The 14,961-nt window shown below is 42.0% G+C and overlaps 1 protein-coding gene across 11 annotated transcripts in view; it reads right to left on the bottom strand.

The window, feature by feature from the left end:
- Window positions 1-14,961, bottom strand: part of TLN2 (talin 2) — a 420,448-nt gene that overhangs the window by 112,778 nt on the left and 292,709 nt on the right. For all 11 annotated transcript variants that reach the window (XM_078079262.1, XM_036081097.2, XM_078079259.1 and 8 more), the window contains 4 exons: window positions 13,521-13,634; window positions 10,942-11,076; window positions 8,888-9,016; window positions 6,373-6,475 (listed from right to left, as the gene is read on the bottom strand). In XM_078079262.1, the coding sequence (XP_077935388.1) occupies window positions 6,373-6,475; window positions 8,888-9,016; window positions 10,942-11,076; window positions 13,521-13,634 (481 nt within the window). The remainder of the gene's footprint in view (window positions 1-6,372; window positions 6,476-8,887; window positions 9,017-10,941; window positions 11,077-13,520; window positions 13,635-14,961) is intronic.

A 14,961-nucleotide genomic window follows, 5' to 3' on the forward strand; every position in this document is an offset into this window, starting at 1 on the left:
TCTCCAAGGCTGCATATTCTCACTTCTTTCAAAGATTCTCAATGCTGCTTAGCCTTCTTCTTATTAAATGTTTGGATTCTGCAGGGTTATATCTGATAACCTTTTTCCTACTCTATCATTCCCCCTAGGCAAACTTATCTATACTTCCACAGTTTCAATTATTATCAGTATATTAAATATTTAAAAACTTATCTCCAGCCCAGACTTCTCTACTGAGTTCCAGAGGCAAATTTCTAGCTGCCTAATGGGCACCTGGACTTGGGACATCCTACAGATGCTTCAAACTGAATGCATTTACAGTTGAACCTAGCATGTCTAAACTCCAACCCCTGCCACACTTGCCCATGGCCCTGTGTTGCCATCATGGTGATTCACACACCTCTTCATTCATTGCAGGCCAAACACTTAGAGTTGTCCATGTTGCTTTCCTTACTCCCATCCTGGCCAGTTCCTGACCAGTCTAAACTAAAGCCAAACAGCTTTTAGGTCTCTCTTTAATCTATCCCTTCAATTCTGCTACAGGCCACACCCATCTCTCATATGGATGAAGGCAACAGCCTTCACACTGGTCTCCCTGCCTCCACCTTTGTTTCCCTCCAATTTATCTGCATACGAGAGGAAAGGCAACCTATCTGAAAGACAAACTAAACCATGTCCATGGATGAGAACTCTTCAATATTTTCCCATGCTCTTAGGTTAAGTTTTCAATGATTTAAGTTGGCTTATGAGGCTCTTTAGGATCTGACCCAGCCTCCCTTTCTGGCCTTAACTTCTTACTCCTTACGGGCTTGCCTTTTACCTGAACCCTCCTCCGGTCACTTGGTCAGCTGTCCTTCCTCTTACCTTTGGGACTCGATATACACTGTTCTGCTTCCCCAACCACCCATTCAGTGCCTGCCAAAACTAAATGGTGCTATTTCTAGGCTGTTTTTCATGCACAGACTAGACAGTCTGTAATCCTGGATGTTATCAGTATCAGATGATGCAACTTATAAAGCAGTCTTCCTTCTGCTAAAGAGTCCATTTCATCAGCTACACCAAATCTGGCAAGATTCCAGAAATGTGTAGAAATTTTTGAAACTTGTATCTCTCATGTACCCTCCGTTTTGTAAGAATTTATAAATACTTTTCTTCCTCCTTGAATGCTAAATGAATGCTGAACAATCCTTAAAACCCTGATCAGGTGGCCAGTTCACTCTTGACAGTTTCTCTTACTCTCCCAGTCGAATAAAATTCTTATTATTGCAGGTACTATATTATACTACAGAGAACTCTTTTTGTGCTCTTATTGTCTCTATTCTCAAGGTAATAAATAGACACAGTTAAAAAAAATCTAAGAGGACTTTGGTTATAGTAATGGCAGAATAGCTTATTGCAGATCAATTCCCCTCAGAGACACAACTTAAAACACTGGAAAAATCATATAAAACATCTGTTTGACAGCAGTGGAGAGAAACCAAGGCATGAAGAAGGATGAGATTTTAAAAAGAAAGAAAGCATGGTGGCGGGGGGGGGAGGGGGTGTACAGGGCTGCTTTTCCCCTCAAGGCATTCCTTCATTTGTAAACTTGTCCAGAAGCTGAGCAAAACTTCCTGCAATCTTATGGGGCTGGGAGGATTAAAAAGCACAGTTCTGAGCCCATGGTAGAGAATGGCCCTGGTAAACATCACAGATGTTCTGATGGGATACACAAAGGCCTGTACCCTAAAAAACAAACTGGAAATAGACCGCACAATTTCCAATCAGCCCAGTCCCTGTTCATATTATGGTGATCTGCCTAGATGTTCACTACATACCAGGAACAAAGAATAATCCTCCATAGGGAAAGAAACACAATTTAGAGCCTCACATTATCTCTTCAGTTTAAAATACCAATGTCTAGCATTAAATTAAAAGATATCAGAAACACCAAGAGGTAAGACCAACAGCTGAAAACCAAGAGGAGAAAAATGACAGACCAGGAGCACAGGCCTGCAGATGATCCAAATAACGGAATTACTGAACCAGGTCTTTCAATAACTTGTGATAACTAAGTTTAAGAAATTAGATGGCAAGATAGAAAATTTCAGCAGAGAAAGGGAAGTGTACAAAAACTATCAAATGCTATTCTCAAACTGAAAAATAGGACATTTCAAATAAAAAACTTGGAAGAGGTTGAAAGGCAGAATAGACACAGCTAAAGAGAGGAAGAGTGAGCTGCAGACTGATCAAATGAGAATATGCGGAATAAAGCATGGAGAAGAAAAATCACAGTAAGTACAGGAAAGATTAAGAGACACATAAAACAGTGGAAACGCCCAAAATATATGGTAACTGGAATCTACAGAGAAGAAGAGAAAAAAATGGGGCGGAAACACTGTTTGAAAATACAGTGCTTGAGAATTTTCTAAAACAGACCTAAGACAACAAATCCCATTTTCAAGCAGTACTAAAACCTACAGCAGGATAAATACCCAATAAAACTTCTCTAGGTACATTGCTTGAAAAAAAGACTGAAAAATTCAAAAAGCTAGTAGAGGGGAAAAATAAAACCACATTGAGACTCTTGACTCCGGGAAACAAACTGAGGGTTGCAGAAAAGGAGGTGGGTGGGGGGATGGGGTAACTCGGTGATGGGCAATAAGGAGGGCACTGATGTGACGAGCACTGGGTGTTATATGCAACTAATGAATCATTGAACATTATATCAAAAACTAATGATGTACTATACATTGGCTAATTGATTTTAAATTAAAAAAATTTAAAAATTTAAGAAAATTTAAAAAAACAACAACCCCACATTACTTTCTCAAAAGGAGACTGACAGCTGACTTCACAACAGAAATAAAGGAAGCCAGAAGACAATGGAATAACATCTTCAAAGTTCTGGCAGAAAAGAAATGTCAGCTTAAAATTTTATAAATGACATTATCTACCAAAGATAAAGGCTAACCAAAGGCAGTTTTAGACAAACAAAAATGGACAGAATTTGTTACTGGTAAAGTCACACTGAAGGAAAGGAAGAGAGTTCTGCAGGCAGAAAGGAAATAATCCCCAGTGGCAGCACATGGAGAGTGAGGAAGGAATAAAGAACAATGGAAAGGGTAAATGTGGAGGTGAATCTAAATGGATACTGACTGACTGTATGAAACAATATGGAGACTGTATGGAGAGGATTAACGTATCTGTATAATTATAACGCACAACAATGATGACAAAGAATGAGCTGGAAGAAAGGTAAAGGGAGTTCAAGTGTCCCAAGATTCTTGCACTGTCCAGGAAGTGGTGAACCCACTAGCTTATATTAGACTTTTAAAAATCCCAGAATAGTCAGTGAATATATAACAAGCTAATCAAGGAGAAAGGAACAGAACTTAACAGATACATATGAATCTGAAGAAGAGACAGAGAAAGGAAGTCAGAACAGGTAAGTCACTCAGAAAACAAAGAGTAAAAGGATAGATTCAAACCCCAGTATCTCAGTAATTACATTATAGGTAAATGGAACAAATACTCCAATTGAAAAAAGAGATTGATGGGGTGCCTGGGTGGCTCAGTCGGTTAAGCATCTGCCTTTGGCCCAGGTCATGATTCCCAGATCCTAGGACTGAGCCCCATGCTGGGCTCCCTGAGCAGTGGAGCGTGTGCATCTCCCTCTGCCCCTCCCCCCACTTGTGCTCTTGTGCTCTCTCAAATAAATAAAATCTTTTAAAAATTAAAAAAAAAGAAAAAAGATGTTGCATCAACAACCCTTCCCTTCGCAAAACAACTGCATGATGGTCACAAGATACAAGTTAAATAAAAGCATACAGAAAAGTTGAAAATGGGATAAAATATATCAAGCACATTACAATGAAAACAAATGCACGAAACTATAGGCACAAAACTATAAAACAGTATTAAAAGGAAAATCTAAGTAAGTGGAGGGACATGCCCTATTTGCAAATTAGAAGACTCAAGAATGTGAAAATGTCACTTATCCCCAAATTGATTCAGTATAACTCCAATTAAGAAAAGAAAAAATGAACAGGTTTTTTTGGGGGGTAGAAACGGACAGGCTGATTGTAGAATTTACGTGGAAATGCAGAGGACTAAGAATAGTCAGCACTACCTGAGAAATAATGAAGTCAGAGGACTTATATAAGTAGATATTAATACTTAGTATAAAACTCAGTAATTAGGAAAGTGTGCTACTAAGGTAGGGACAGGCAATCAAGTCACTGGAAAGGAAGTAGAAGATCAGAAGCTGATTTGCATATAGCTTTCACTTAAGGACTAAGTGGCACCGAAGACCACTGGGGAAATGATGATTGCTTCAGTGAGTGGCGCTGGGTCAAATAGATATCCTAGAGAAAAAAACAGTAAGGACCCTCTTTGCTCATATACAAAACTCAATTGAAGATGGATCACAGTTCTAAATATAGAAAGTAAAACAAAGCTTCTAGACCATAATAGAAGAGAATATCTTGATTTTGGAGAGGCAAATTTTTTAAAAAGGACAAGAAAGTTAGTAACCATAAAGGAAAAAAAGCACTGTAAATTGAACTATATTAAAATTCTAAAAAATCTGTTCATCAAGAAACAGCTTTGAGAGTGAAAGGTAAGCCCCAAGATAAAGGAAATACGTATAAGTGAAAAAGAATTCCTACAACTAAGACAAAGATAACTCAAGTTTTTTTTTTTTTTTTTTTTTTTTTTTAAGGAAGAGCAAAAGGCATGAGCAGGCACTTCACAAGATGTCCAAATGACCAGTATATGGAAGAACCCTCAGTTGCATTGCTCATCAGGGAAATACAAATTAGAACCATTATATGATACTGCTACACGCTCAGCAGAATGGCTAATGATGTTGGCTGACAACAGAACGTGGAGACAGGAACATGAACAAGTGGAGCACAGCCTGGGACGCAGCAACTCCATTTCTAGGTATCTATTTAGAAAATGCTTATTTCTGTTCACTAAGCAGCCTGTACGAGAACTATTCATACCTTTACCTATCAATGGTATAAAGAGTCACCAACAGGTATATTCACATAATGAAATATTACAGGAAGCAACAGAAAGGAAAGAACTGCTTCCGAAATCACGTGCATCTCACACCATAATGCCAGAAAAAGTGGCGAAAACACATGGACACACCTTGCACGATTCCATTCACAGTTAAAAATAGGCAAATCAACTTGTGCGTTACAAGGTTACAAGTCACGGGTGTTTACCTCTGGGGACAGGAGGAAATACAATGACTGGCAGGAAGCACAAGGCACGTGGTGGGTGCGGAAAATGTTCCACCGCTTGATCTTGGTGGTGGTTTTTGGCTGCAATTTATAATAACTCTCGAAGGCACACATTTAGGACTTAACAGCTCTCTTCTGGATGTTTATTACACTTCAGTAACAATGTATACATTTTTCTAAAGAAGTCAAGCAGCACTACTGTGTAACAAAAGCAACAATCTATAACCACCCCTCCCCATCCCATTCCTTTCCTGGAGCCACTCAGCTCTTTGAGCTTTCTTCAGACACATTTCCTACTTCTGAGTAATGGGCTTACAATGAAACTTCTCCATGTTTCCATTTTAGGTAGCTAGGGTCTTCCTATTATGTCTGCTTCCTATTAGGAAGACATTTCCTTATATAACCTGGTGTTTTTCCTAGAGTTGATAATCACACAATCTGTTTCTATATAGCCCTGTTTAAAGGTGTCTCCTGCCCTTACGGGTACCTTGTGTCTCCAATACTCAAACCCCCTCAGGGTTTTGCAGCACAAGTCAGCTTGTCTCTTGCCTGCTGCCCTGTCCCTGGAGAACTTCAGTTTTTGTTCTCACTGGCTCTATCAGCTTCCGGTCATCTGTCTCCTTCTATCTTCGCAAATTTCACTGGCATCTTATTTGTTGTCATCTTTTCCTCCTTGACCTTTTTATTTTTATCCCTTTAATTTAGTGAGATTCCAACAGTCATACAGAGATAGTCCTAAAAGTCTATAATTACGGTTTCTTATAGTCTAGAAGGGGTGATCCACAATAATTTGGGGTCTTCATATTTTATTCGTCTTTGTATGCTTAGTATCAAGCCCAGTAACAAGCACAGGGAAAGAGCTTGAAAAATCTGTAAACTGCTGTTGAAAAACAAAGTTAGGTTCATGGTCAAATCAATGAACCCCAGCTGAGGCATGAGCAGGCACTTCACAAGATGTCCAAATGGCCAATATATGGAAAAACCCTCAGGTGCATTGCTCATCAGGGAAATACAAATTAGAACCATTATATGATACTGCTACACGCTCAGCAGAATGGCTAATGACGTTGGCTGACAACAGAACATGGAGATAGGAATGACACCCCCCCCCAGCGGTCTGCACCTGGCCACAGGGCATCACGAAGGGTATGAGTCTCACCTGTGTAGTGCTCATTGCCTTGAGCAGCACAGGTTAGGAGCTGTGCCATGGATGAGCCCACTGCCTTGGATGTACTTCCTAGGTCTTGAGCGCATTTTTCCAGCTATAAGAATATCCAAGGGGGAAGACAGCTTAGAAGAAAAGCAACATACACTATAGTCTTAGCATACAAACAATGAGCATCAAATCGTGGTCCTTAGCTCTTTCCCACCTAATACCAGTGGTGCAAAAAGTAGGGTGATAGAAGGGAAAGAGCCCATGCTTCAGAATAAAAAAATCTGGGTTCAGGCCCCTGTCCTCTGCTTCCTTCCCCCCACATGCTAGCTCTCAGAGACTGGGCAGGTTACTGAACCTCTCCATGCCTTGGTTTCCTGGAGGGATCCTAATACTTAAGCTTAGAAAGTTCTCAGAATCCATGTAGGTACTCAACAAATGGTAGCTATTAGCATCATGCCTTTCGAAGCTAATTTAGAAAGTCTGCAACAAATCCTTAGCGAGAATGAATTATGCCTTGGCAGGAAGTGGGCAGACATCCAGCGGTCCGGCCTTCCTAGCATGCGGGGCCATTAACATTGTTCATTTCGATCTTTATACTTCAAGGAGTTCTAACCAGAAGGAAATGCAATAGGAGAGGTTTGCTGTGGTAAATGAGATTATGAAAATGGGCAAAGTGCTTGCTTCCCATGAACAGCACGTCATCTTGCTTTGTAAACTGAATAAATAATTCAGAGAACAAAGTTACTGACGGCTCAGAGTATGGATAATTATTTGATTACTAGATGAGGACAACATTTTGGAACAGAAGCTCGAGGCATACCGTGAGAGCACAGACAGGCGTCAGAGAATGTGTGCATTTCTTAACTCTAAAGCACGGCTTCCCAAGATAGGCAGTGCCTTCAAACATAAAAGAACCCAGAGCCAACAATATGTTCTAACACAGCACACACATTCTTCTGGGGCAAACAATTTCCTTAAAAATTACATGGGGTTTCTTACATTCTAACCGACCAGCAGGTTTCTGTAAAGGCAGAATTCATGTCATGTCAGCCTCTCTTGGGCTCCCTGGAGTGCAGGAGTTTGCAAAGGGACACATGGACTACATTACAAAGCTGCTGGCCCTGCGGCCAGTCCTGACTTGATCATTAGCTGGGTGACCTTAGTTAGGTGATGTAACTTTTCTGAGCCTGAGTTTCCTCGTCTTTACAATTAGCAGTAGCATGATTTAACAAGTATTTTCTGAGGGCTTCCTATCTACCATTGGTCCGTGGTAAATTAGCTGCTCTGGAAGTCCCTGTATATTCCACAAGTTTGCAGGTCATCCAAAGAGCAGCAGTAGTTAAGAGTAGAAGCTCTCAAGGTGAGGGATCAAGAGCATGGGTTTTGGAGTCCTGTAGGTCTAGATTCACACTCTGCTTCCACTATCAGCTGGTAGACACTGGACAGAATAGTGACAACCTACCTCTGCACCTCTGTTTCCTCAGCTGTAAAATGGGATTCACAAAACTCGCTCATCAAGGTTACCATCAGGATAAACTAGACTGATTTTGTGCACATACAGTGCTTACAAAAACCTTACCAAATGGTGGTATTTATTAGCAATGTTTAAGAATGTGGAAAAGGAGCTACACACAAATGAGAAGAACTGGTAGAATTTTAGCCAAGAAAACCCTGACATAGGGGCGCCTGGGTGGCTCAGTCGCTAGGCGTCTGCCTTCGGCTCAGGTCATGATGCCAGGGTCCTGGGATCGAGCCCCACATCAGGTTCCCTGCTCAGCAGGAAGTCTGCTTCTCCCTCTCCCACTCCCCCTGCTTGTGTTCCCTCTCTCGCTGTCTCTCTCTAACAAATAAATATTAAAAAAAAAAAAAAAGAAAACCCTGACATAGGCATCAGGAGGCACCATAACACGATCAAATTAGAGCTCTATTACCACCATTCCCCCGGCTCTTGTGTTTGTACTGGATTAAAGTGCTTTGCTGTCGTCCATCCTAGTTGTCTTGCGCTAAGTCAGTATTTTTTCAAACCATGTCTGTTGAAAATATTTTCTGTGTCCATCTTTATAACCTCATTGCTATTCCTTTCACAGATAAAATATGTGAGACACAGAGGAGATGCAAGACTGTCTACAGCTAGCTGAGGATACAAGCTAGAGCTAGAAGCTAGAACTCCTACTTTTAAACCTAGCTCCTCCAGCTGCACTGGACGTTCTTTAAAGAAAAAGTCTGTGGGATCAGAACACTGGCCTCAAACACTAGGATGTGTCTTGTTTATGAAAAAGAGTGACAGACACTTGTTCATCCCTAGCGAAGTCCCAGGAAAGCAAGACACAGGACCATGACCAGATGCCCCTTCAAGGCCATCCTTATCTCAACGCAGTTCTTAAAAATGGGGCTATTCTAGGGCTTTGCCTTCAAAATATATGTGATTCAGGCACACCAACTCCAGCTTCTAAAAATGCCTCACGTGATCATTACACGAGGTGGAGCCCACCCCGCAGCAGGCTCTAACATCCCTTACCGTCTCCCCTGGAAGCGGTTTCAGCTGACTCTCCACAGCCGCCATCTTGGCGTCCTGCAGTTCATTCTTGAGCGTCTGCACGGTGCTCAGAGCTGAATCGATTTCCATAGGGCCACAGGCTTCGTGGGCCTGGCAACAGAGTTGGGAATACGTGTACAGCCTGTCCGGGAAAAGTGTCCCCAGTACTTTGCAATGTACAAAATGCCTTTCTGCATGTACCCAGTGATTCTCCAACCCTGGCAACAGGAAGCCAGTGGAGTATGCATTTCCTGATAGAGCAAAATCAACCTTGGTCAGTCTTAACTTCCCTAAATAATCAATTATGCATGTCTCATAAGTAGATATACTTAAAATCTCCTTGAAGCTATTTTTATCAGAAATGCATCTGTCGCTCAGACTAAGAGGATCCTCCTTGCTGTGTCTGGGTTCTAGAGAGAGAGCCCCTAGTACAGTACATGTGCACACAGAGGCCTGAGAAGCACGCTGTGGGCGGCTGGAGATGAATGAACGAATGAACTTAGGACTATGGGCACAGGTCTTTATCAACCTTATTGATTCTCTACAAATTTCTAGACTATAAACCATTACCGTTTCATACTAAAAATTACAAAAGTTTTTTTTTTTTCTTTAGCAATTGTTTTAAGAAAACTACTTCATTCTCTTGATCATTTAAGATATTGGTCTCCAACTGCTTTGATCACATCCCCCCATACACATGTTAATAAAGTATAGTGTAGAAGTTTTCATCAGTATGTTAAATACTGGTAAATCTTAATTTCTTTCCTTTTTTTTTAAGGTAACAGTGACAACAGCAACAGTAAATACTAACTGATTGATTGCTATGTGCTAGTAGTACACAGTGAAGAAACTGAGGCACAGAGAGATTAATTAACTTGCTGAGGTCACAAAAAATTAGTCCATGGCAAGGCCAAAATTTGAATGCAGGTAGTCTGACTGCAGAGCCTATACTCTTAACCCTTACACTATATAAAACAATATATTTTAAAGCTCTCAGTATCTTCTTACACCCAGTGGACAGTCTTGCTTGAGTCCCACTTTGAGGCTCATAGCTCCAGAGCTGTTGAGGTGTGTATGTCTCTAAGGTTCATTGATGACACTTGTAAAATGCAGATGTTCAGGCTCTATGACCAGGGACTCTTATTCAGTTGCTCAGGGGTGAGGCCCAGGAACCTGCATTCTGAATGCTCCCACGTGATTCCAGTGCAGGTGGTCCTTGGACCTCTTGTTGAGAAACACAGCTCAAGATTTTTTTTTTTTAATTGAATATTATCCTAAAGCTGTGGATATTTTTCTTTGGTGATATAGTGCACTGTTCATATTAATAATTCAAATCAGCTTCTAACCTTCTCCCCTTGCTCACGTATGAGGCCTCCTGTTTCGATAAAGGGCTTGCTACAATGAGGAAAAATGAATTCATGCCAGAACTTCATGCTAATAACATATCAAACAGTACAGTAATGAGGTCCGTTGGTAATTAATAAGTGCTAGAGACAGAAACTCATTAATCCTTAATTCCGTTCTATTGAGGACCTTGTTAGGGTGAATGCTCCCATGTAAAATGGGAAAAGCTTTCAGGGCAAAAAAGATAATATAAACGGCCCCTCCCCCAAATAAATTTGCTGCCTAGATAATTTATTAAATCCACAAAATAATACCTGGAAGATACGATCACTTATTTTGGCCTACAATTTACCTGGCACCAAGAAACTGATCTGTCTCCCCTAAGATTGTGAAAAATGGGCCATTGCTTGTCCAGGGGTATGGGAGGGGGAAGCATGTAACCTAAAATAGTTTAACAAAAGTCATGTGTAACTGGAAGGTGATAAACTAAGGCTAGGAGATAGTGGCTAAAAATGGTAAAAGCTAATCTACATGGGCATCTTTTAAAGACCAAGCAAACGGAACAGACAGTTCTGCCCAGAAATATGCCCAGCAGCGTTCCGGTCCTGGGTAATCCCCCAGTCACAGCCAGCAGTAAGGCATCTGAAGCTCCGTTCCCAGTGGGCTAAGTGCTGCGACAAGGGTCCACTTGCCTTCTGCGAGGCAGTACGCAGCTCCGCCAAGCTGGTGGCAAGGTTCTTGGCACACTGGCTCAGCTGCATAGCTGCAGCCTGGTCACTCACGGTGGGCACTGCGGCTTTGGCAGAGGACACCATCTTGCTTCCAGGCTGTAAAGAGAGGAGCAGAGAGCGAGAGGGCTCCTGAGCAGCACAAGTCAGACAGTAGGTACCCAAACAGCAATGCTGCAAGTCAGCTAGAACTTACTTAGTCCTAAAACAAGGAATATCAAAACCATCCAGACTACCCCTGAAAATCGCCACCCCAGATCAGATACTCTAGGGCAGTAGGCTCTAGAAATGTTAAGAAAAAGGAAAAAAAAAGGTATGTGTCATCGAGAGGGGCAATATTACTATGATGACTTGAAATTCTCATTTAAAACAGATTTCAAAGAGAGTTTATTAAATACATTTGTGTTTCTTAGAATAGCTCTTGAATCTGTGTCTCAAATACATCCAGGAGACTGCTTTAAAAAATGTGGGCAGACAAAATGAAAGAAAATGACCTGTCACATCACATCTCACTACCCAAGATAATCTCACCATGCATGGATGCCTGTGCGCATGCATCTATACTTCCAAAAATAAGATCATACTATTTATTCTATTTTTCAAACTCCCTGTTTCACATATTCTATATTTTTAATAGCTGTATAGTATTCCATTGTATGCATCTGTTCATATTTCTCAATCCTGTGTTGTTGGGCATGTTTCCATTTTTTTCCAGTGTAATAATAGTATGGTAAATAGCTTTGTAGCTAAAATTTTTCACACGTTCATAATTTTCTTCGTATAAAACTTTAAAAGTACAATGTCTGGACCAAAAAATATACACTTTTAGGGGTTTTAATATAGATGTTATAAAGCTGCTCTTAGTAAAGTTGAAACAATTTAAGTGTCAGAAAATAAACATTAATGACAGAAGTTAATATTTTTAATAAATAACACATGAGAATTCATTAAAAAAAAAACCAGCCTGAAATGTGAGTAGATAACCTCACTTAATAAAAACTGAAACACGAAACACATTGAACATTGTGACAATCAAGGAAACGCAAAATCAAACAATAAGAACCTCACTGAGAAACTGTCAACAACCTACTTTTAAATGTTTGACTCCCCAACTTGGAAAAGATGTATAAGAAAATGTGCTCCATGCATTGCTACATGTAAATTTAGATTAATTCAGCCTTCCAGAAGGGCCATTTTACAACACATATGAATGAAGTTTAAAACGTTACCAACTCTTTGGTCTGTCAATTCCATTTCTACTTATTTCTAACTCTGCCTTATTCTTGAAACCATCTGATGTGTCTATGATTGCCAACATTAAAAGAATGAAAGAAAAGGGAAGAATAAGAGTGGGGACAGAGCGGACCCTGAAACATGTCTACATGGCTCTATCATAATACCCTAGAAGCCTGCCCGCAGCGGGGACAACACAACCAGCTCCAGGCCCTCGAACCGACCACATGAAAAGAGAAACACCTGTCCAAGCCACAACACTCAATGTCCCCAAGATAAAAATAAGCCACTTGCAATCCTATTTCTAGGACCATATCCTAATAATTCAAGAGGAATACAAATTTTTGAGCATACATGAAGAATTTTATCCTATCACAGGTTGTTTATGACGGCAAGTAATTGAAAACGACCTGTCCGTCTAGTGGCGAGGGAATACCCAAACAGAGCATAGCTGTGGTCAAACGATAGATTCTTCAAAATCAGAAATGCTCATAATACAAATGTTCACATGAAAAACAGAGTCTACACACAATAAATCCCAACTTAAAAAAAATGTATACAGGGATGCCTGGGTGGCTCAGTCGGTTAAAGCGTCTGCCTTCGGCTCACGCTGGAGTTACAGCGCTTGGAAAAGGAGCCCAACAGACGTATCAGTGAGTCCTGTAACCACAGGTTCAACTAGAAAAGGACAAGGAAGACGCTCACTTGATCTCATGAACTGTTCAGGAGATATAGGAAGTGCAGAGGGATTCGAATACAAGAAGTATGTAAAAACGGAGTTTTCCCACCACTTAACAGTCTCATTTTATTTTCCTTAAAATGAATCTACCCCTTAGCTGGCAAAGATGGACACCGCTTACTAACTGTACAACTGCCACAAAAAAAGATCACACCTTTGGAGAAGATGCACTTAGCACTTCTTTTTCCCCAGTCTGTGAATAACAACATTAGACTCTCTGGAAACTGGCAAACCTAGAGCACTACCTAGTACCAGGCTGTTCGACAAAACTTGCAACTTATCACATGCTTTCCCTCACAGAGGAGAAATAAAGATGAGATTCCCAAGAAAAATGAATTATGGGCCATCTCCCAGGACAATTTCCCTACATATTAGCATTTTGCTTTGCCAAACTAAATCCACCTCTCCTGAAAGTGGAAATATAATGGGAAGGCCTTCAAAGGTCTGCTTACTGCAAAGACTTGGCTGTGGCTGTGGAACTGGGTAATTCTTCTCCTTAAGGATAAAGGGCATCCCTGACCCCACGGGTGGGGGGTGCTCTGGGCACAACCAAGGTGACTGCTTCTGTTACCTGGAGGAAGTTCTGGCTGGAGATGATGAGAGCCAGCTGGGCGCTGAGGTCTTCTGCTTGGGCTTGGCTCCCTCTCACCCCCTGGACCAGCTGAGGGATGTGATCGGCCACCGCCTATAGGAAGCAAGGAAAATTAAAACAGAGCACAGCCAGCATGGTGAAGGACCAAAACGGGGGAAAAGGACCCCAGAGATGGATGTTTTTGGGATGTGCTATCCCACCGGGGCCATGCTTGTCCCAAACCTTGCATTTACCCAGCACTTGTAAGCCAGCTGGGTCCCTAAAAACACTGAATCCTAACACAGTACCTCTGGGTAGCTGTCTCCCACACACGCTCTGCTCTGTGCTCCTGAAGGTCCCTGTACATTTCAGCACAGTGCGAGTCTCCGTAAAGAGGTCTGTTTTCTGCATTGGCCCACTTGCAACGAATACCAGCCTGGCCAATTACAGTTTAGAGCTTCAAAGCAAACAAAGAATCTATACAATTCGTCAGTAGATAAACTCAAGTCTCACAGTCCAATGATGAGAAAAAAGTAAGGGAAGTACTCAACTTCCAGCCTATGTCAGGGCTTTGGTTTCTCACTTGGCAGGTAAGCGCTCTGTCCGTCACCTTCCTGTCACTACGGGCCTTCCTTCTCGGAGCAGCCCTCCTCATTTCTCAAACTGGAAATCCCAATGCCCGGGGCGGAGGAGGGAGGAGCAGTATTTCTGTGCCGTAGGACACCAGCCTTCTCCCTTTTCTGTGTTCTCCCGTCTGTGGCCACTCCTCACCTGACTGGCCAGGTCCTCACCGGTCACAGCACAGTGGCCCCCATTGCTGATGAAGCTCCCAACTGTATCCCACCCTGCTGACCTATTTTTTTGGGAACCCATTCCAGCAAGCGTTAAAAAAAAAAATATTTCCATGAGATTTTCCTCAGATCCTCTTCAGGACTTGCTCCAGTAATCGGGGCCACTTTGTTCTCCACTGCAACCTGATACATAGTAAAGCTCTCATCTCCTGACAGTGACGCCCGGACCCTGAGTATCTTCAGTCTCTGCAGAGGGGGGAGGGGTGTAGTCCATCCTGTAGGATTGTCCTGGACACGAGCAGCAAGTGCTCTTTGAGAAGAGTTTTCTCACCGGGGCTGCCGGCTGACTTGAGGCTCTAGCAGACAACACACACGCTCTACAGGAGCCTGGCTTGCAGAAAAACCCCTTCAGTCTGCATCCAGTCTCGAGGACAGGGCCTTCCTGCATCGCTGAGTCTTTTCTGCTCCTCAGTGGGGGGCTGGCCTCAGAGAACCCAGAATCAGGACCTGAAGGGCTCCGGGGGCTTCTCTTCACAAATAAAGCCATCTCCCAGGTAGAAGTGGTAACACCACATGTGAACCGTGTCACAGAGGAGGTGTGAAAAAGTCGGGACAGTGCAGTCAACTCTCAGAACCTTGGTCCAGATACA

This window comes from Halichoerus grypus, chromosome 8 (assembly GCF_964656455.1).
Source record: "Halichoerus grypus chromosome 8, mHalGry1.hap1.1, whole genome shotgun sequence".
Lineage (NCBI taxonomy): Eukaryota > Metazoa > Chordata > Mammalia > Carnivora > Phocidae > Halichoerus > Halichoerus grypus.